This window comes from Ornithorhynchus anatinus, chromosome 1 (genome assembly GCF_004115215.2).
Source record: "Ornithorhynchus anatinus isolate Pmale09 chromosome 1, mOrnAna1.pri.v4, whole genome shotgun sequence".
NCBI classification, from domain to species: Eukaryota; Metazoa; Chordata; class Mammalia; order Monotremata; family Ornithorhynchidae; genus Ornithorhynchus; species Ornithorhynchus anatinus.
This window is the reverse complement of record NC_041728.1, coordinates 159,856,757-159,879,294: the sequence shown is the minus strand read 5'-3', so window position 1 is coordinate 159,879,294 and position 22,538 is coordinate 159,856,757. Positions and strand designations below refer to the sequence as shown.

The 22,538-nt window shown below is 40.1% G+C and overlaps 1 protein-coding gene across 2 annotated transcripts in view; it reads left to right on the top strand.

Moving 5' to 3' along the window:
* Window positions 1-3,050: 3,050 nt before the first annotated feature.
* BCHE (butyrylcholinesterase) overlaps window positions 3,051-22,538 on the top strand; it is a 100,640-nt gene continuing 81,152 nt past the window's right edge. For both annotated transcript variants that reach the window (XM_001505791.5, XM_029070526.2), the window contains exons 1-2: window positions 3,051-3,138; window positions 11,291-12,815. In XM_001505791.5, the coding sequence (XP_001505841.2) occupies window positions 11,299-12,815 (1,517 nt within the window). In that variant the 5' untranslated portion in view covers window positions 3,051-3,138; window positions 11,291-11,298. The remainder of the gene's footprint in view (window positions 3,139-11,290; window positions 12,816-22,538) is intronic.

The following is a 22,538-nucleotide window of genomic DNA, read 5'->3' as shown; positions in this document are numbered from 1 at the left end:
AGCATTTTACTAAGCACTTGGGAGAGTACAATACAACAGAGTTGGTAAATCACCACTCTTCAGTTCATCTGGGCTAAATTACAATGGAATATACCAGTAGCCTATATTAGGCTAATCACTCAGATTAGGACTGATGCAATTTGCAGACAGGTTCCACTACATTACTTTCAATCTGGAGCTGGATTTTTCTTGTGTAGACAAAGACAACGATGCATATGCACTGTACATTAGAATGCGAGCCCCATGTAGGGACCACACCCAACAGGATTATCATTTTGTATCTATCCTAGCGCTTAGTAGAGTGGTTGGTTCATTTTCAATGCTTAACAAATACTTTCATTATTACATTGCCAAGAAGGTTTTGGGATATCTAGGGAAAAGTTATACAAGGGCAGAAAATTACAAGGATAAAAGACCATAAAAATGAGCAAGACGTGTAATTAAGAAGAGATTCAGATTAAGAACAATTTAGTTTTGATTGTTAAATGACGACCACGTAAATGACTTGAATGTCTCAGTCAAACCCTGCTTGCCCCCAAAATAGATTCTTGGTTGCTTGTACTGAACCTGATCCATAAATCGGGTAATTTGAATGAAGTCCATTAATGTCAAATGGGGGAGAAGCATACACCTAACTCTGTCAATAATTGAATTATGCAGTTTTTCTAAGCAAAAAATTGTGAACACATTCAAAGAGACATAACACTATAGCAAGGTGGTCTCTGGACTACACTACGAGGAGAGTTCCAGAATCACTGCTGTTTCTGGACTTGAGTCTACTGACTTTCAAGTTACATCAGGCAAATTAATGGAGAATCGGTGTAAAACATGTATTTTTATGAAAGCTTTAACTGGAATTCTGAATTTCCCCTACCACATTATTTTATGTGGTTATGTCAATAGTCATATAAAGTGGCTTTCTCATAAGAATGAACACCCACAGTAGATCAGAACAATAGCTCAAAAGTAATAGAAATTGCTTTTAACATGATTACAGTCATAACTGCTTCAGAAACATTCAGTCAAAAGTTGAGTTAATCAGCCAGGGATGGCAGCTTTTCATTTTGAATGTCAGGGCAGATTGGAATGGGGTTCCTTAGCAGCAAGGCTAAGGGAAAAAATAAATAAATAACTGCCCCATGTTCGTATTGGGCAGAGGAGATGAGCACTTTCACAGTGGGGCCAGGGAAGTGGATGGACATTCAGGGATACAAAAAAGGATCTTGACTGTAGGTTCCTTGAGGGCAGGGATTTTGTTTACCAACCTATATTGTGTTTGACTGGGGGCTCTGTTCATTGTAAGGGCACAATAAATACCACTGAAGGATTACAGGTGAACCTAGAGGCACATCAATCAGGGAGTTAGACACAGACAAAGACATACAGTGGGGAGAAGAAACACAGCAAACATAGTACTTGGTAAAGTAGGATGACCTAGAGTTACGGGTGAGCCATGGAGTCAGAGGACCTGGGTTCTAATCCTTACTCTGCCAGCATCTAAAGTTTAATCTTGCAGAAGTCACTTAATGACTAAGTCTCATCATCTGTAAAATGGCAATCTGGTCTCCCTCCTACTATGGGGCTTGTGTCTGACCTCATTAACCTGCATATACCCCAGCACTTAGAACAGTACTCGACCAGTAATAAGCACTTAACAAATATTATTTATTATTATCATTATTATTCAACATCTAGTAAATGTTTGGAGTTAGGCTAGGAGCACGTGACCTTCTGAGACCGAAGCCCTGTGGAGTTGGTGCTGGTCAAGGTCCCGAGAGCCTGCTCCCAGATCCAAAAAAATCCATATCCCACAGAGACCTGTGTAAGGCACTGTCTGGGACACTCACTCCCTGCAGGGGCTGGGACAGCGGGTTCTGTGCCAGGGTCATGGAAAAGTATGCAAGAGCAAGTGTCAGGAATTTCCATCATAGCTCTTCCCCTCACTATCAACTGTTCACTTGGCTGTGTACCCGCTAGGCACTTTAATACTCACCCTATCCCCAAAGCACTCATTATAAATATCCTTCTGCTCTACTATTCCCCTTATCTGTAATTTATTTTAATGTCTGTCTTCTCCTGTGGACTGTAAGGTCCTTGTGAGCAGGAATCAGTGATTACCAACTCCACTGTTCTGTAATCTCCCAAGCATTTAATACAGTGTTCTCATGACAGTACGCACCTCAGTAAATGCCACAGATTAATTGACTGATTCTCCACCTTTTTATTGAAAGGGGTGGGCAACCCAAAAGTTCAGTAAATGGTGCCATTGAAGATAATGATAATGATATAGTGGTGTTTGTTATCCACTGACTACATATCAACCACTTTACTGAACATCTGAGTCAATCTAATATCAGCAGAGCACCTTGAGTTGGCGCCCATAAATTGGTAAAAATAAATTTGTGTTTTGCTTTTGCAACACCAGGTAATTTAGGAATATGTTGTTTTATCCATTTTGAGGGTCAAAAGTGCATGAACTTGCAAAATAGAGTGAAGTGGCTGTGGTGTAGATGTGGGAATAGGAAGAAAGATGCCTTCACAGAAAGAGAGACTAATCAGAATGCTGTAAACATAATTAATTTAAAAATTTTCCATGCTCATATCTCCCTAAGATATTATTCTTCAGCTTTCTCATTTGAGCAAACCAGATGGCTAGCAGTGATTGCACTGAGGTGACTGAAATCCCATTATTTCTTCAAGAAATCTTGTAGAGATTTAAACTTTGATAAGAATCAGGAGGAATGATATTCTAAGATAGGTAAAATTAAGAGTTTTGATATCTTGATGGACTGTTGTTGATTATAAAATTGCAATCCTTTGTTTAAAAAGATTCCATTTCCTCTTTCAAATAATTCCCTGAAATTACAAAGCTTGTTTGTTTTTTTTTTAAGTCATCTGTAACTGAATCATGACTACAATCAGGCCATTAGCCCCTGAACAGATGTCAGACACTAAAGACTGGCTGCCTCCAGATCAAGTTGCTTTTGCCAAGTCTCGCGAGCTTTGTGTCTGTAACAGTTGATTATAATATCAGTGCTGTCCAATTTACAGGCTAAAGGCAGCAGCTGCATACAGCATCTCACAGAAGTATTAAGTGATCTTGACTCCTTAAAACTTTGTCATCTTTCTAATAGTGAGGTAAGTAATTCTGCATTCCATTTTCTAGTCCAAAGTGCAAGTTACAGCTCAGCTTGATCTGTGTAGAGATTGTTCTCTGCTAAAATGTTATGCTTTGCCCATTTGTTGCTCTGTTGGGGATATTCAGTGTAGTCTGCAAATGGAACTAATGGAGCCAGCAGGCAGGCATGTGTATCAGACCATGCTATTATTCGGGGATTCTTCTCTAAGTAAAATGAACCATGCTAGAAAAAATGAATTGACTCAAGCTTTTTTTTTTTTTCTTTTTTCCATTCATAAAGAGATTACATAGCATGGTTGGGAAACATTTATTGACCCGACAGGATTTTTAAGGAGATATTCACTGATCTAGATTGTGTTGCTTCATTAAATGTGAAACTAAAAAAAAAAATGTTTGAGTCACATAGACTGGCTCAATTTTAACTTCATTTCATAAAGGAAGACCATTTAGCAAAGGTTAACACCTCTTATTAATACTCTTATCCTCTCTTTAAGCCTGAAAAACAGACTACTACATTTCATAAATGGGAGCTCAACATTTTGAAGCTAATCAATATTTTTGTGTAATGGCATTGACACCATTTGAGCATTGCTAGTCCTGCATTTTGTATTAAGAATCAAATAATCAACTTTGAGCAAATGCTAAAAAAAAATCTGAATAGATGAATAGTTGAATGAACATTTTGCAGGAGTACAGTTTGAGAGTATTGGAATGATGTTTCACATGGGGTTACAACTAACATTTCATGGTTCCCTAAAATCTATTATACCAATCAGAAATCAATATAGCTTTGCTAACTCTGCAGTTTTGATTTGATTGGGTGAGAATGTAAAATAATAATGATGAAGCTCATTGCGAGTATACCTATGTCCTAAGCACCTGCTAATTCTTAGGAAATATATAGGATTATTAGTCAGATCAGACACTATCTTTGTCTTATCTAGATTTCACCATCTAAGAGTGGGAAGTATACAGGAAAATTGAGCAAGTGCTAGAAATAATATTTATGCATTTTATTAATTTCTATGATATTTTAAAATCTGCCTTTAAGACTCAAAATGAGAAGAATAAAAATGTCCAAGGTAGGGTACTTATAATCTAATTGTATTAGAAAGAAAAAAAAAAATTCATTTAGGTTTACAAAGTTCTGCTTTGTGTTCTTGATTTTTCTCCATTCTGAATTGGACTGTATCATTTTTAATGCTAATTTTTTGTGGTCATTTCACTTTCTTTACCATTATACAAAAGTACAGTCACTCCAAATCCATTCTCAAACTTTCAGACACTGGATTAAGCCTTAAAAATGAAATTAAATATTTCTCAAATTCTTTTAATCAGTACTGTATCATTTCAAAGATTTTTTGGTATTGCAATCTTAAATTACCTTTGAAAGTAGTTGATTCCCTGGGCTCTAAAGAACTTTAGACATCTTGACAACTCTATGCTAATTCTGTTTCAACCAACTAAATATAAGATGTGCAGGAATCTGTTTCTTGGGAGCTCTACTTGGCTAATCACCCAACTATCGTAGCCTCATATTGCAGGGTGCCACCAACCCACATCTGTATACAAAATCACTTAAGAACATGTCCCAGAGATTGATTTGAAGCTGCTCACAGAAACTAATTTGGCGAATCACTACAGTGTAGGCCAACCACTCCCATTCTGGAAATTTCTGAGACATTCAGAAATGAACTGAGGAGTCCGTGGGAGGGAAAAATGGGACGAAAGACACCCAAGGACACCCAGACTGAGAGTCAGCATAGCTCAGATCAGATACTCTTTGTAGAGGCTGAGGGTCCCCCAGAGTTACCTAGCACATCTAGGGCTGTCTAGAGACCTGCCACGGACCTGAGGGTTGATAGTTTATATCACTGTAGTTGACTGAGTTGTTGAACCCACATAAGGAGATTCACAGAGCTGGCAGCACTTGAAAACCATGGAGGACGAGTTAGGCAATCTTAAGTGTTGACATCAGGCACTCCTCTCTTTGCTGAAGTTTACTTGAGTAGAGGTCAAATGAGGGCCAAATTTAGTCTCAGGGAACAGTCAAGAACCCTCCTAAACTACATAGCAAATGTACCATTTTGCATGCTTTGAAATAACTGCATTTTAAAGTGTCAGTGTGCTTGCTCTGAAAAGATCGTTAAGTGGACTAAAATGAGAATTTTCTTTCCACATGCTTGAAAACCCAGGAATTCATTTTAAATGGGCAGGAATAATGAGATGTAAAGTGATTTCAAAGAAATAATGAAAATTCGTTATTTGACCTCACTCGAAATTGTGTTGTGGAAGCAGCTTGTATTTGCTCATAGTAGCATCACATCAACCAGCATTGAAAAAGTCACCTGTTTACATAACTTGGGTGAGCAACAGTTAATGTTAAGGAAGTACCAATGAACACTGAAACTATTTTAACTCTTTGTCATAGAAATATAGCTTGACCTTGCTATAGAGATTAGCCTCAGCCCTTGTTAGGACAAATCATAGGTTGTTTAGAGTTACACTGTCCTAGGAGCAACCAAATTTCAAGAGGAAGAGGAATCAAGCTCTGTATGATTTCAAATCAATATTGTTTTAGATCAGTATGAACAAAACTTGGTTTTTCTTTAGTTTGGTGATTTTTTTGAATAAGCAAATGTTAGCTTATTTGATCACTTAGACATGTCTTTTGCGTTATTTTCTCCAGGATAAAACCAAGTTTATTTTTTATGCAACTGTCAAAGCAAAAGTGCAATTTAGAAGATAAAGTTAGATTCCCAAAACTTACAAGCCAGCACCTATTTGAGTGTTATGGAGTATAGAAAAGCATAATTTTAGGATAATGATAATACTGATGGTATTTACTAAGAACTTACTATGAGAAAACCACTGTGCTAACCACTGAGGAAAATAGTAGATAATAAGATCAAATATAATCCCTGTCCAACATGCAGACAACAATCTAAGAAAGAAGGAAACCATGTGTTTTATCCCCATTTTACAGAGAAGGAAAGTGAAATACACAGAAGTTGGGGGAATTGTCCAAGTTCACATAAGAAAGTGATGGATTTGGGATTAGAACTCAACTCTCCTAATACCCAGTTTTGTGCTCACTAGCGATGATCCAAGAAATGACTAGGGTGTCCTATATGAAGGAACTGCCTCCCTAGCTATGCTTTTAGTAAAACACATTATACTATTAAAAGAGTGCTTGGCTTTGAGACCTTACAGGAAATAGGAAGATAGTCTAAAACCATACAACCTAATAAATGTTGTGACCTCCAGCAATTATGTATTATTTCAAATGCTGCCTAATGAATTTCAGGTCAGTGAACACGCACTCATCCTCGAGTGTGATTGAATAGGTACATTTTAAGATGAAGGGAGGTAATGTGTTTAGCCTGTCCACCATGCAGGACACAGTAGTTGTTTCTTGGATCAGAAGCCTCTACTATTGATGGCAGAGTGTCAGTGGGCAGTCCCCCTACTCCAGTTGTTTTACCCTCCAACTCCCTGGTATTGTGAGGTGTGGATGAATCAGGGATTGGGGAGGAGGGCTCAGCAGGAAGCAGATAAATTAACTAATATGGTGCTCAAAATGGCAATAGTCATATGGCAACTATCCTTAGGTCTATGGAATAATAATTATGGTATTTGTTAAGTGATTATAATATTGATGCCTGTTTACTTGTTTTGATGTCTGTCTCCCCCATTCTAGACTGTGAGCCCATTGTTGGGTAGGGATTGTCTCTATTTGTTGCTGAATTTTACTTTCCAAGCACTTAGTACAGTGCTCTGAACTCAATAAGCACTCAATAAATACAACTGAGTGAATGAATGAATACTATGTGCCAAACACTGCTCTAAGCACTTGTGTGGATACAAGGTAATCAGGTTGCCCCACATGGGGCTCATAATCTTAATCCCCATTTTACATATGAGGTAATTGAGGCACAGAGAAGTGAATCAACTTTCTCAGGGTCACACAGCAGACAAGTGGCAGAGTTGGGATTAGAAATCATGTCCTCTGACTCCCAATCCCATGGTCTTGCCACTAGACATTAAAGCATAGCATCAGCACTATGCTGTGACCACTTTACAGTGGCAGTAGGAATCAGATTTATGAGTGCCCATTTGGTATAGAGCAATCAATCAATGGTATTTATTAAAAATAATGACATTTGTTAGCATATACTCTATGCAAATAATTATGGTACTATGGTAGGAACTGGATAATCAAGCCGGGCATTGTCTCTGTCCCACACTGACCTCTTAGTCTTAGAAGGAGGGAGAACAGGTATTGAATTATCATCTTACAGATGAGGAAAGTAAGGCAAAAAGCTGTGAATGAGTTGTCCAAGTTCACATAGCAGGCAGGTGGAGAAACTGAGATTAGATTCCAGGTCCTCTGACTTCCAGGCTTGTGCTGTTTCTAGTAAAGCACACCGTTCTATTGAGTGTTTACATACATAGAGCACAGTACTAAGCACTTGGGAGAGAACAATACAGTTGGTAGACATGATACCTGTCTTCAAGAAGTTTACACTATAGTGAAGAGTTTATGATCTAGGACCACCTGTAGTTAGGAAGTAAAAGACAAAGAAAGGGCATGTTTCCTTACCAGAAGTAACTCATTAGCTAATGGGAGAGAGAAACATAAAAATACAGGAGTAGTCAAAATAAATAATTGAATGTACAATTGATTAAACATATCTATAAGTTTTGAGGATAGGCATGAATAAGTTCATAAAAGGCTAGACTTGATTTGTGTGATTGGTGGAGGCAGGGAAGGAGCTACTAGCCAAGGAACAGCATGAGGGAGGGGTTGGAGACAAGGCTAGAAAGTTGATTTGGGTAAAACAAAGAGAGTGAGTTGGGGAATTGCAGGTGAGGAGAGCAGATAGGTAAAGTCCTCTCCATCACCACATTAAATAGCACTCCTCAATATTGGCCCTCACACTGTCAATCAAGCTGGCTCCTCACTACCTATGCTTGCTCCTCTCCCACTACATCTCAGCCAAACCTCTTTACTCCTCTAATAACACCAACCCACTTCCTCTGCTTCACTCTTAATATTCTCTATTGAAATCTGGCTCATGTCTGTCTTTTGGCCTGGACCTCCTTTCCCCTTTACATTTGTCTAACCTACCACCACTCAAGCTAATGATCAATTTTCATTCCTCCATCTCATTCTTCCTCCTTTCTGTGTCAACTACATACCTGTTTGTAACCCCTAAGCAATTTGATATTCATCCCTACCTCATCCCTCTACACCCTATTGCTTTCCCTATCTGTAACTGATTTTGATGTCTGTTTTCCCTATAAGATTATAAGTTACTTGAGGGGAGGAATCTTGTCTATCAAGTCTATTGTATTCTCCTAAGAATGTAATACAGTCCTCTGCATATATTAAGCACTCAATAAATGCCATTGATTGATTAATATTTATTTCCCATAGAGAGAAATAAGCCAGCTCTTCCAAATAGGAAAATTGAATTAACTAAATTTTAGGAAGTAATGCAAGCCTATCTTTAATTAGTCAAACTGATTGGGAATATATTAGTTTTATTTGCACAAAATTCAACACACTGTTATTAGTTGTATTAAATGTTTGCTCCTTCTTGGTGAATTACTATTTTAATTAATTCTGTTTTATTACTGTTGGAACTATGCTCCTGGAATGCATGGTAGCTATAAAAATATGAATAATATTACTGTGAAAAGGTGTTAGCCCCTTTACAAATCAGGATCTCTTTTTCAGAATAAAAATCAGCATTGTAAGTGTTAACTGGAAATGTTTTTATGAATCTCTATGTCCCTGATAATTGTTTGTGGTGGGGGTGATATGTAGAAAAAGGTGATTTTTTTAAAATGAATTACTGTGCTCTGAGTAATTTTTTCTTAGTATAACGAAGTTTGCTTTATGCTTTTAATGAAGATCTGTTCCACCAGTCTGTAAGAAATCATCTCCTGAACATTCTTTACTGATCAAATTGGTCAGAGTATGTAGTTGCTTCCTTCTTCTGGCCATGTTAATTGGGACTATAGTTGAAATAATATACTACTTAAAAGCCTATCCCCTTTACCCTAAAATGACTGTATTTTCCCAAAGTCAAAGGAAAAAGGTATTGGGACCTCCAAGTAGCAGATCCAATAGGCCAAGTTGGTCAGGGACATTTGGGAAAGGCAGAAAAGGGGAACGAAAAGACTAAAGGGTCCTTTGATGGAGTTGCACATCAACGGGGAAGAAATCACTTCATCTTGAAGTGATTATGCAATCAATCTCTGCTTTATGAATTTGCCAGGGAAGTATTCCTTTGCCCATCCTTTCTCGTTCTAGCCCTTTTTATTTCACATCCCTCACTCTGATTGCCAAGCTCTGTCCCCATTTTCATACTCCCCCAAACTTTCAAACTACTTTTGGTTCTTTTAATATATATTTTCCCATTATCTCTGACTCAGTGGACTCACTGTTCCTGCTGCCACTCTAGGAACCCCCGAAGCCTCCTGAGGAGCTGCAAAGTCAAGGGACTCTGAGCCCAACCTTCCTTCTCCTCATTACCACTTACTCTTCTTTCATCCAGCTCCAGTCCAACCCTAGTCCCTGACTTTGAGAATTTCAGGTGTCGGGAAGAGAAGCCAAGGCAGTCATTGTGGGGGTCCATTGCACTGGAGTTTTGGAGGGGAAAATGGAGACTATAGGAAGGAGTTGGAATGGAGTCTGGCACAAGGGTTCAGAGTTCAAGAAGAGTGGTCACCAAAGTCCAAAAGCTGCACAGCCCCAGGGACAAAAGGGAAAAGGTGTGGTGTTTATGGTGTTAGGGCAGGGCTTTTGCACAGTTCCAACAGATTGTTTAAAGTCCTCCCTTTGAATCCCAGTAAGACTTCTACAAGCCCACATTGTGGGCTTTACAGTTTTTCTTTCTCTATATGTGGTTTAGTAGCCTGCCAAGGTTAAACCATTCAGGGCAGTGGGGACTAAAACAATCCAGAAACACAGCACTCAGACCCACCAAGATCTAGAATCTTGGTCATTTATACTTCAACTACTGTTAGGATCAGATATTCCTTGTGGATTTATCAGTTCTTAAATTTGGACTGTATTATGTTAGCTAGTTTTCATTTCTCAGGGTATGGACACTTTAGATTCCTTTCAATCTTCCAATACTGTAACTATCACAGAAATGAAACTAAATATTCCTAGAAGAGGCGCTTTTTCTTAATGAACAATATCTAAATAAATCAGGGCAATTTCTGATTCAGGAATCATGAATCTCTAAATGAATCAGATCTGTATAAATCAACTCCATCTTTATCACAAGCTTAGAAACAATTTTATCTACAGGCAGCTTTGTCCTGATTTGGGATTCACTGAGAAGCAGCATGGCCTAGTAGAAAGAGCATGGGCCTGGGAATCAGAGAAGCTGATTTCTAATCCTGGCTCCACTACATGCCATTTGTGTGACCTTGGGAAAGTGACTAAACTTCTCCATGCCTCAGTTCCTTCAAGTACAAAATAGAGATTCAATATCTGTCCTCCCTCCTACTCAGATGACCCCATGTGGGAGTTGATTATATTTCATAATAATGTTGGTATTTGTTATGCGCTTACTATATGCAGAGCACTGTTCTAAGCGCTGGGGTTGATACAGGGTAATCAGGTTGTCCCACGTGAGGCTCACAGTTAATCCCCATTTTACAGATGAGGTAAATGAGGCACAGAGAAGTTTTATCTATCCCAGCCCTTAGTTCAGTGCTTGGCACATACTAAGCACTTAAATATCACAAGTATTGTTATTATTATTATTGTCACATTACATAATTTCATTGACTCAATCACCAGATGGGAATCTTTGTTATAGTCAGGGCATTTGGGGAGTCTCAAAATTTCCCTGCATTACTTGACCAGAATGATATAACTCTCCTACTTCCTGGAGAAATGTAAGCAAGAGGGTCTTACTATTTTCCTGTTAAACTGGACAATTGAGCTAGCTCCCATTTCCAGTTCATAATGAGGTCTCTAGGGTTGGACATTCAGGTTGGTGGAAGTTTCTTCATTTTGGGGAATTTGGGATAAATAATTAACCCCAGTTTAAGAATTTGACTTCACAATAGGAAGCAATCCTACTAAATGCTTGCTGCTAAACTTCCTTCTTTATTCTATTTCAGAAATCAGAATGTGGAGCACTGGAACTAGTGTGCCCTGCCAATTTCTTACTTGGTTTCTTCTGTCCTGTATGTTGGTCAGCAAGTCGTACATGGAAGAGGACTTTGTCATTACTACAAAGAAAGGCAAAGTCAGAGGAATGCCCTTGCCAGTCCTCGGTGGCACCGTAAAAGCATTTCTTGGAATTCCTTATGGAGAGCCACCTATTGGTAGACTGCGATTCAAAAAACCACAACCCCGAAACAGATGGTCCAATACTTGGGATGCCACAAAATATTCAAACTCTTGCTACCAGAATGTAGACCAAAGTTTCCCTGGATTTCCTGGATCAGAAATGTGGAATCCAAATACGAATCTTAGTGAAGACTGTTTGTACCTTAACGTGTGGATTCCTTCCCCCAAACCCAAAAACGCTACTGTCATGGTGTGGATCTATGGGGGTGGATTTCAGTCTGGAACATCCTCTTTACATGTGTATGATGGCAAGTTTTTGGCTCGGGTTGAAAGAGTCATTGTAGTTTCAATGAACTACAGAGTAGGTGCCCTGGGATTCTTGGCTTTACCAGGAAATCCTGATGCCCCTGGGAATTTAGGATTGTTTGATCAGCAGTTAGCACTTAAGTGGGTCCAGGAAAATATAGCAGCCTTTGGTGGCAACCCTAAAAGTGTAACTCTCTTTGGAGAGAGTGCTGGGGCAGCTTCAGTCAACTTCCATATTCTCTCTCCAAAAAGTCATCCATTTTTCACCAGAGCCATTCTACAAAGTGGATCATCTAATGCCCCTTGGGCTGCAGTACCTCCCTCCGAAGCTAAGAACAGGACACTGACTTTAGCCAAACTTCTCCATTGCTCCAGCGACAACGAAACTCAGCTAATCAAATGTCTTCAGGATAAACACCCTCAGGAAATCCTTGAAAATGAAGTCTCGGTTGTAGAATATGATTCTTTGTTAAAAATGTACTTTTCTCCAACAGTGGATGGTGATTTTCTCACTGAGATGCCGGACATACTGATCCAGAGGAGACATTTTAAGAAGACACAGATTCTAGTGGGTGTGAACAAAGATGAAGGGACAGCATTTCTGGTTTATGGGGCACCTGGTTTCAGCAAAGACAATGAAAGTATGATAAGTAGGAAAGAATTTCAAGAAGGTTTAAAACTGTCTTTCCCAGGAGTTAGTGAACTTGGAATGGAGTCCATTTTCTTCCACTACACAGATTGGGTGGATGATCAGAAACCGGACAATTACCGGGTCGCCATGGGTGACATCATTGGCGATTACAACATCATATGCCCTGTGATGGAGTTCAGCAAAAGTTTCTCAGATTTCGGCAACAACGTCTTTTTCTACTACTTTGATCATCGATCCTCAAAGCTGGCTTGGCCAGAATGGATGGGAGTTATGCATGGCTATGAAATCGAGTTTGTATTTGGATTACCATTGGAAAGAAGAGTTAATTATACGAAAGCAGAGGAAATTCTAAGTAGATCCATTATGAGATACTGGGCAAGTTTTGCAAAAACCGGGTAAGATCCGTTTGTCTGTCATTTGTCTGGGCTTCCAAATGAGCTCAGAAAAAAAGTAAATGCTTAATTTTGAATAAATTCATTCTGAGGATGGATAGGTAGATATTATTGATCAGCCAATTTTCCCATAAATTATAGTGTTTTTTTTAATGTAGCTGAATTTATTGAATGATCATGATGAAACATTATGTGCTCCCTTAAGATGACAATCTGCTTTCATTAATTCTAAAGTATTATGCAGCATTTTAACCCCAGCAACAGCTGTTTCATAAAAAGGCAACTGTATACTTCAGGTGTCAATGACATTTGTATACTATTAAGATAAGTAAAATTAATCTGGCTACCAAATCTATATCCAAATTATACATTTCAGTTGCAGGTTTTTTTAGAGATACCTGGTTAACCACCAAAGGTGTCCTTTTCTCTTAATTTTGAAAGTGGAGGCAAATTAGACAGACAACCTCCTGGAAGACAAAGCAATTGGTTAATCAATTCAGAAGAGAATTTCAGAAAGACAAACGAGAGCTCAAGAGAAGAGCTCTGATGATTGAAGGAATTGATTTTACAGGTTCAGAATTCTTCTGGTTTTAGTACTAGCTCACAATCAATCATATTATTGAGCACTTGTGTGTGCAAAGGATTGTACTAAGAACTTGAAAGAGTACAATGTTAGCAATGTAACATGTAGACATGTTGCCTACCCACAAGGAGCTTAACATCCTAGAAGGAAAGACAGCTATTAAAATGAACTAAGGATAAGTACATAAGAGTTGTGGGGCTGAAGATGAATAAACCGCACAAATCCAAGTGCATGGGCAATGCAGAAGTGAAAGGGAATAGGTTTTTTCCCATAGTCCTTTTTGGGCAATCTTTCCCCCGTCAATGGATCAGTGGTATTTACTGAGTTGTTACTGTGGGCAGGGGTCTGTACTAAGCACTTGGGAGAGAACAATAGAGTTGATAGAGAGAATCCTTGCTCTCAAGGAGCTTAATGTCTAGGCTGTCTTCTACTTTTTTCACTTTATGTACAGTCTTTGGGAGAGATCATCCACTCATATGATTTCAACTTTTTTCTCTACTCTGCTGATGCCCAAGCCTACATCTCCAGTCCTGCCTGCTCACCCAACTCTACAGTCTGGGATTTTTTTTTCATGACTTTGGAATCTCAACTTTTGGGTGACATGCTGACATCTTAACAATGTAAATGAAATGGAAATCTTTATACCATCTTCACAACCTAACATCCCCAACGCTGTCAATCAATCAATTACTCCTATTTATTGCCTTACTCTGTGCATACCACTGTACTATTCATTCAGTCGGTCATATTTATTAAGCACTTGCTGTGTGTGGACCACAGTACTAAACACTTAGCAATAAAGAGTGACACTTCCTGCCCAAAAGGAGTTCACAGTTTAGAGGGATAATAATGATAATAATTGTGGTATTTGTTAAGCACTTACTATGTGTCAAGTGCTGTATTAAGTACTGGGGTGGAAACAAACAAATCAGGTTGGACACAGTCCCTGTCTCACATGGGGCTCGGAGTCTCATTCTTCATTTTACAGATGAGGTAACAGGCATGAAGAAATGAATTGATGTGCCTAAGTCCACATAGCAGATAAATGGCAGAGCTGGGATTAGAACCCATGACTTTCTGACTGCCAGGCCCATCCACTACACCATGCTGCTTCTAACTGCTAATAGCTATTAACAACTTGGGAGAAGATAATAGATTATTATGATCCCTGCCCACTAAGGAATTTACAATCTAACAAGGGGCAGACACCAAAATAAATTACAAATTGATCAATCAACAAGGGTATTGATTAAGTGCTTACTCGTACAGAGCACTGTACTAAGCATTTTGGAGAGTACAATACAACAGAGTTGGTTGACCTGTTCCCTGCCCAAAGAAAAGTAATAGTAATAGGTTATGTGAGACATGTGCCTAAATGTTTTTGTAGTTTTTTAATTATTTGGTATCATCACTGAATATTTCTTTTTTTACTTCCTTCCAAGTTCAGTCTTTCTTTATACTCTGCCAGTTCTTCCTTCAAAATGTCACAGCTTTATGTCTGATCTGCATCCTAGCAACTATCATCTTGATAACCATTCTCATTCACCTCAGATAATAATGATGTTATTTATTAACTTTACTTTGCATCTGCTAAGCACAGGGGCAAATACAAAATAATCAGGTCACTCACAGTCCCTGGCACAGTTTAAGAAGGAGGGAGACTCAAGTTTTTAACCCCCATTTTACATATGAGAAAACTGAGGCAAAGAGAAGTTGTCAGAGGTTACATAGCAGGTCAGTAGCAGAAGTGGATTAAAATATGGTTCTCTTAACTTTCACTTTGTTTTTCCAGGAAGGAACTCCCTCCCTACAAAATAATAGTAATGAAAATAATTATAGTATTTGTTGAGTGCTTACTATGTGCCAGGCACTATACTAAGCCCTGGGGTAGAAACAAGCAAATAGGGTCCCTGCCCAACATGGGGCTCAATCTCTCCTCATCCTTAAATCCTCTTAAAATCCCACCTCCTCCAATAAGCTCTCCCTTTTCAATTTTGCTTCAAGCTAATAATAATAATAATACTGTTGGTATTTGTTAAGCGCTTACTATGTGCCGAGCACTGTTCTAAGCGCTGGGGTAGACATAGGGGAATCAGGTTGTCCCACATGGGGCTCACAGTCAATCCCCATTTTATAGATGAGGGAACTGAGGCACAGAGAAGTTAAGTGATTTGCCCACAGTCACCCAGCCGACAAGTGGCAGAGCTGGGATTCGAACTCATAAGCCCTGACTCCAAAGCCCGTGCTCTTTCTACTGAGCCACGCTGCTTCTCCTATCATCCTTTACACCAACACAACACATCTGAATTTACACCCTCTTTCACAGTCATGTATATTTGTCTGATGAAACTCTTTGATCTCTCTTGTTGTTAATAGGCTCTAAAGGGGTAGTGTTTGTGTCAGTTAATCTGCACTCCTCAAGCAGTCAGCACAGTGAACACTATCAATTGGGTGCTCAGCAAATTCTACTACTACTGTCTGATTCCCAGTCCCATGCTCCTCCTTCTTCTAGGCCATGCTGCCTTTCTGGTCTACTCTGATATCCTCCTTCCTGATCTCCCTACCTGTAATGTTTCCCCTTTTTCCATTTTAAAAGTTCTGCTTATATATTTTTAAATGGCAACTGTAGCATATTAATCCTCTCCTCTCCATTGATTGTCCTATCAATTAATCACATTTATTGAGTGTTTACTATATCCAGAGCACTCTACTAAGCACTTGGGAGAGTACAATTTAAATGAGTTAGTAGATATGTTCCCTCCTCACAGTGAGCTTACAGTCTGCAGGGGAATCCTAAAAACAGATTCTCCTTACTGGACAGACAGAGGGAAAGTGAGAGAGAGACAGACAGAGACAGATGGACCTATATAGAAAGACAAGAACCTAGTCCAGGGACAATGAAAGGCAAAGGTTACAATGCTCCATAGATAGAAGGAGATTAGGTGAAAAGAATACCTCTCTCAGGGTTGGCAGCTGAAGGGAGACACTAGCCACAATATAACTAACAAACAGCCCAAATCACCTCCACAGTACACTTCATTTACTTCTGTGCATGAGCTGCAGAATGCTGCTGGTGAAAATCCAGATATCAGGCTGACTCTGTCCATCTAAACTTCATTGTTGACTGCTTTAAATTCTGCCCTCGCCTCTGCTGGCAATATTATTTGTCCATCCTTAATTATTCCAGTGTCCATTGCCCTCACCTGCTGCTTCAGAAATTTAATTACCTCTTCAAAACCCCTGCCCTCCCACCCCTCACCCCCATTTGGCCTCTAATGTCCTAGCCACATACTTCACTGATAAAATTGAAACCATCAGGTGTGATCTCCCTAAAAATCTCTCCTGCTTCTCTCCAGCCCTTCCCTCCTCCTGCCCCTTCATCTCTCCTATCATTCCCAGCAGTATCTTAAAAGATGTCCCACCTCCTCTCAAAATCTAGCCTTTTCCCCCTGCACCTGTGACCCCATCCCTTGCATCTTATTGTAACACTCACCCCCTCCTTTATTCCCTTCCTGACCACCATCTTCAACTGTTCACTTTTCACTGGTTTCTTTCCCACTATTTTTAAACATGCACATGTATCCCATATCTTAAAAATCCTTCCTTGACCCCATAGCTTCCTTCAGTTATCATCCCATATACCTTCTACCACTCTTCTCCAAACTCCTTGAGCATGTTGTCTATATCTGCTGGCTGTATTTCCTCTGCTCCAGTTCGTTCTGTGACCCCCTCCAATCTGGCCACTTCATTCCACAGAAACTGTCCTTACAAAGGTTATCAATGATCTCCTTCTTGGCAAATCCAACAGCCTCCTCCTCAACCTCTCAGCTCTCTTTGACATTGTGGACCACCCCCTTCTCCTCGAAACGTTACCCAACCTTGGCTTCACTGTACTCTCCTGGTCTCCTCCTGTTGTTCCTTCTCAGACTCTTGTACAGGCTCCTCCTCTGCCTCCCACCTGCCAACTGTGGGAATCCCTCAAGGCTCAGTTCTGGGTCTCCTTCTGTTCTCCATCTATGCTGACTCCCTTAAAGAACTAACTCATTCCCATGGTATCAACCCCCATCTCTATGCGGATGATTCCAAATCCACATCTCCAGCTCTGATCTCTCTCCTTCTATGCCGTCTTGCATTTCCTCCTGCTTTCAGGATGCTTCTCCTTAGATGCCCCATCACCACTTTGAACTTAACACATCCAAAGCAGAACTCCTTAGATTCCCATGGAAACCCTGTCCTCACCATGTCTTTCCCATAAGACTGTGAGCCCAATGTGGTACAGGGATTGTGTCCAACCCAATTACCTGGTATCTAGCCCAGCGCTTAGTACAGTGCCTGGCCCACAGAGTAAGCACTTAACAAATATCACAATTAAGCAAATACCACTATAGACAGCACCATCCTCCCTATCTCATGTGCTCATAAATTGGGCGTTATTCTTGATTCATCTTCTCTCTCATTCAACCCACATATCCAATACATCACCAAATCTTGTCAGTTCAACCTTCAAAACTTATCTAAAATCTTTCCTTTCCCATTCACCCAAACTGTTACCTTGTTAAAGGAAGCACTTATCCTATCTCTCCTTGATTACTGCATCAGCCTCCTTGCCGGACTCACTGCCTCCTGTCTCCCCCTACTGCAGTCCTTGGTTAACTCTCCTGTCCAAATCTCTTTTACCAAATATGTTCAGTCCATATCTCCCAACTCAAAAACCTCCAGTGGTTGACCGTCCATGTCCATATCAAAACAGAAACTCCTTATCATTGGCTTTAAAGCACTTGTGTGTCGCGAGCCCCAGTTTGTACCAACCAGGACCTTCCTAGACCTGGGGAGCCTTGGTGACACCTAGTAGAGTTCAAACCACTTCTTTGATCACCAAGGTTTTTACTTTGTTTTACCAGTGTGCAAGGAATGACACATAAACATACTCTCACTCCACCAAGGGTCCAATACCAGTTTGTGGTCAAAGGAGCCTGTTCTGCCTTGGCTTCTTCTTTCTGCTTCTAAGTGCCACTGCCTTGTGCTGCTTTCCAGTGCTCCTCTCCTGCTGCTTCTTCTGGTCTCAGTATGCTTCCTTCTTGCTTCTCTGTATGCTTCTGCCCCTTCTGCTTACTTCCATGCTACCTTCCAGGTGCCCCCTCGCAATGCAAAGCAACCACCTTTTATCTGCCTTAGGCGCCACAGCTGGGGCTCTACATAGAAGTAATTGATGGGTCCAGGCCCATTATGGTGTAGAACAGGGAGAGAAAGCCATGCCTCCCTCCATGTTCTACCCTCACAGGCCCGCAATCACCCGCCTCAAATAGAGTGCCTCAGTGCCTCGCCAGTCTCTTCCTTGTTGTTGTTCACGGGATCACAAACAGTCACTAAAAAGGCATCTGGTTGTGGGCTCACCACAGTTGACCATCCATCTCCATATCAAAACAGGAACTCCTTACCATTGGCTTTAAAGCACTTAATCACCTTGTCCCCTCCTAACTAACCTCCTAACTAACCTCACTGATTTCCTACTACAACCCAGCCTACTCACTTCACTCCTCTATTGCCAACCTATCAATGTACCTCGATCTGGCCTATCTCACCACCGAACCCTTTCCCTGATTCCACGAAGAAGGAGAGGAGAGAAAGTGGAGGAGGGGAGATGAGCTAGAGGAGGGAGAGGAATAAAAATATTCTATTGTCCTCCCCTAGAGTTAACACTGATAAGTAGGATTATCTGATATATACCAGTAGAAAATGTCATTTTGACAATTTTTTTTTGGAATTTCATGCATGAACTCAACTCCAGATTCAATTTTGAAAAATGTCAGAGATTAATGAAATGTATAAATCTTTTGTTGAACTTGACTTCCTTTTCACAGAATTCATAATTTGAATAGAAAGTAATTATTTTACTATCTTACCAAATTTTAAAAAGGAAAAACAATTAAAAATTGTTTGATACATTTCTACTAATAGCTTTTTCACACTTCTTGTGACACTTTTATCTAAAAGATAAAACAAATTTATAATTAGACTTCCATATCCACGATAACATGCCTTTTATATCTGTATTTTCCACCTATGGCCAAGTAATAATTTATTCTTTGTGTTTCCAGATATGCACAGTTTAGTAACATTAATAATGTCAAATGAGTAAAATGCTGACAATTAGTCAATAGCCATTTGCCTCTAATATAGGGAACAGAATATCTGCAGACTTCTTGAGTTCAGGGAAACGTCAAAATATGTTTAACATACACAGACCTCAGGGAAGAAAAAAGGACTAAGCCCTTATTCTCGTTATACTTTAAACCGGTTGTCTACTTCCCCGGGAACCTTAATCTTTCTGTTTCTTCTTCATTTACACATGACTCATCTGTTTCTTTCTGGGAATTGGTTAATGTCCAGGGAGCCTTATGAGCATTTTAATGGGCCTGTTTTCAGCAGCGTAGTCAGAATTGAAAAGCACTAAAGGGACCCCTTACATGTGAGGGGTCAGTGCGTAGGTTTGGGGAGCAAAACAAACTTCATTTTCCGGTCCTACTCATTCTCCTGTCGAAAGGACAATAGCCTTGTGAGCAACATCATAATAGTCTTCTTCCCTGATTACTCCCACACACATTTTTTTTTTCCAACCGAAGCTCTGTCTAGAACGAGGAGGAAAATGTGTTTATATATATGATATTTTTTATTTTCATGTGTGTCCATATTGACCATTTGCACTTTGGCTGAAACATTATGCCTTAATTCAGGGGTTCTTGAAAAATGAGTTATGACTCATGGACCTGTATCCCCACTTGGAGAAGAACCCTGACCTACAGTCTGTTAAAGACCACTTAAACCCACAGTGAGGAACAACAGAACCATCAGAGAGCACATCTGGTTTCTGAATATTTTCACATAGATAGACTGAATTTCACACTTTCCTACTCACTTCCTACCAAACCTGTTCCTTTACTCTTCTCCAGTCTGGAGTATAGGCAGAAAGTTAACATGCCTACTGTGCCCAGCCCTGTACTGAGCATTCAGGATAGTACAGTGGAAGTAAAAAGACACGATCCCTGCCCTGGAGGAGTTTACAGTTCAGTGTGGGAGAAAGGTAGACACACATTGTTTACAGCTAGGAAGTAAATGGAGTAGGGGAAGATGGATGAGTAAATAAATAGAAATGTAAATTGTATGTACACAAATACCACAAATGGCTGCAAATATGTTCTGAGGCAGACTATGGGATTATTTAATCTGGGGACAGGGAAATCAACTGGGGAACACTCTCTGGAGGAGATGATATTTAGATATTGTGGTGGTGGAAAATCCAGGTAGAAGGAAGAGCAGGCAAGGGCCCAGAGATGAGAAGAATGAGGAAATGTAGAAAAGGTTTGCTTAGGAAGAGTGAATATTGTAATACCAGTGCATTACTCTAGTCAGAAGACAAGAGCTTGTACCAGGATGGTGATCATTTCAGTGGATAGGAAGGGGCAGGTATGAAATATATAAGGGAAAGGGAATTAGCAGGATTTAGCATCTCGCTGAAGGCTTCCCAAATGAGGACTTTCCTTCCCCAAAGGAGACAAGCCCTTCTTTCCTCTTCTCCCAATCCCTCTGCATCTCCTTCATTTGCTGCCTTTATTCATGCCCTCCTCTCAGCTCAACAATACTTATGTTGATATATGTCATTTTATTTATTAATATTAATATCTGTCTCCCCCTTTAGACTGTAAACTTGTGGGCAGGGACTATGTCTGTTATATTGTCCTCTCCCAAGTGCTTAGTACAGTGGTCTGTACACAGTAAGTGCTCAATAAATACGATTGGCTAAAATATAGTGAGAAGTTAAAATAACAAGCTTGTTACTTTCCAAACTGCCCACGCTTATGTACTTATCCATAAAGTATTTGTTTATATTAATGTCTTCCTGTACCTCTAGATTATAACCTCATTTGGGAAGGGAACATGATTACCAACTCTGTTATATTGTACTCTTCCTAGCGCTTAGTAGAGTGCTTTGCAAACCAAAAGCGCTCAATAAATACAATTGGATGAATGAATGAAATGCAACTGATTGATGGGTACTGCAGATAAGTTACAAAATCAGGAGAGGTGGGCTTAGGAGACACAATGAAAAGTTCAGTTCTAGCCATGATGAATTTAAGATGCCACTAGGGGGTTCTCAGCAGGTTTGGAGGTTTGGAGATACAACTCCCTCAACAAGAAAATGACTACTGGGGAGCCTTTGGTTTTTGGACTCTTCCAATTAAAACATTACTTTACTAGCCTCTTCCACTTCAGATGGTTCCCCCAGGCAGAATCTGATTGGTGGGCAAATCTGCCTATTTAAATCCCTCAAGAGGGTGGATAAGTAGGCACTCAGCACCCCCTGTATCTTGCTTGTTTGGACAGCAGATACTCTGCTTTCCATTTCCTGACTACCAGTCCCAGGCTCTTCCCATAGCAGAGGCAAAAAACTCTGGGAAAAGGGAAATCAGACACTGTGGGAGGCAGGGGAAGAGCAGTCTGGATGGGATCATTGGAGTTTGGGTTGGAAGGGGAGTGAGGCAGATTTCTTCTTTTGCAAGCCTGGCAGAGTTGCAATACCTTTAGGAGTCTGATAATAAACTACGAACAAGCAGGCAGGAAAGCCAGAGATAGTCTCCAGCCCCTGGCAACTTTTCTCCTGCTTCTTCACAAATACCTGTGACAAACTGTGGCTTTCTCCCTTGGGTGGGAGATGTAGGGGAGGAGTTCAGTCAGGACCCAGGTTTCTTTCACCTGAGAAATTGGGGGTAAATGGGGTGGTCCCAGGGGAGACATAAATGGGGGATGGCTTGACCCTGGACCCACCTAGGGAGTAATTAGGAGAGTTTTCCCATCCCCTTTTCTTCTGCTTCTTTGTGAATCCCTGTGAAAAACCCTTGCAGGATCCTGATCCACCCTGATCACAGTCTTAACGCCCATTTTACAAATAAGGTAACTGAGGCCCAGAGAAGTGAAGTGTCTTGCCCAAGATCACACAGAAGACAAATAGTGGACTTGGGGATAAAACCCAGGTCCTTCTGACTCCCAAGATCGTGCTCTATTAACTGGGTCATCCATCCTCAGAAATTTAAAGAGTCGACAACCTTATACTTTTAATGTCATCTTTTCACCAACCTGGAGACAGG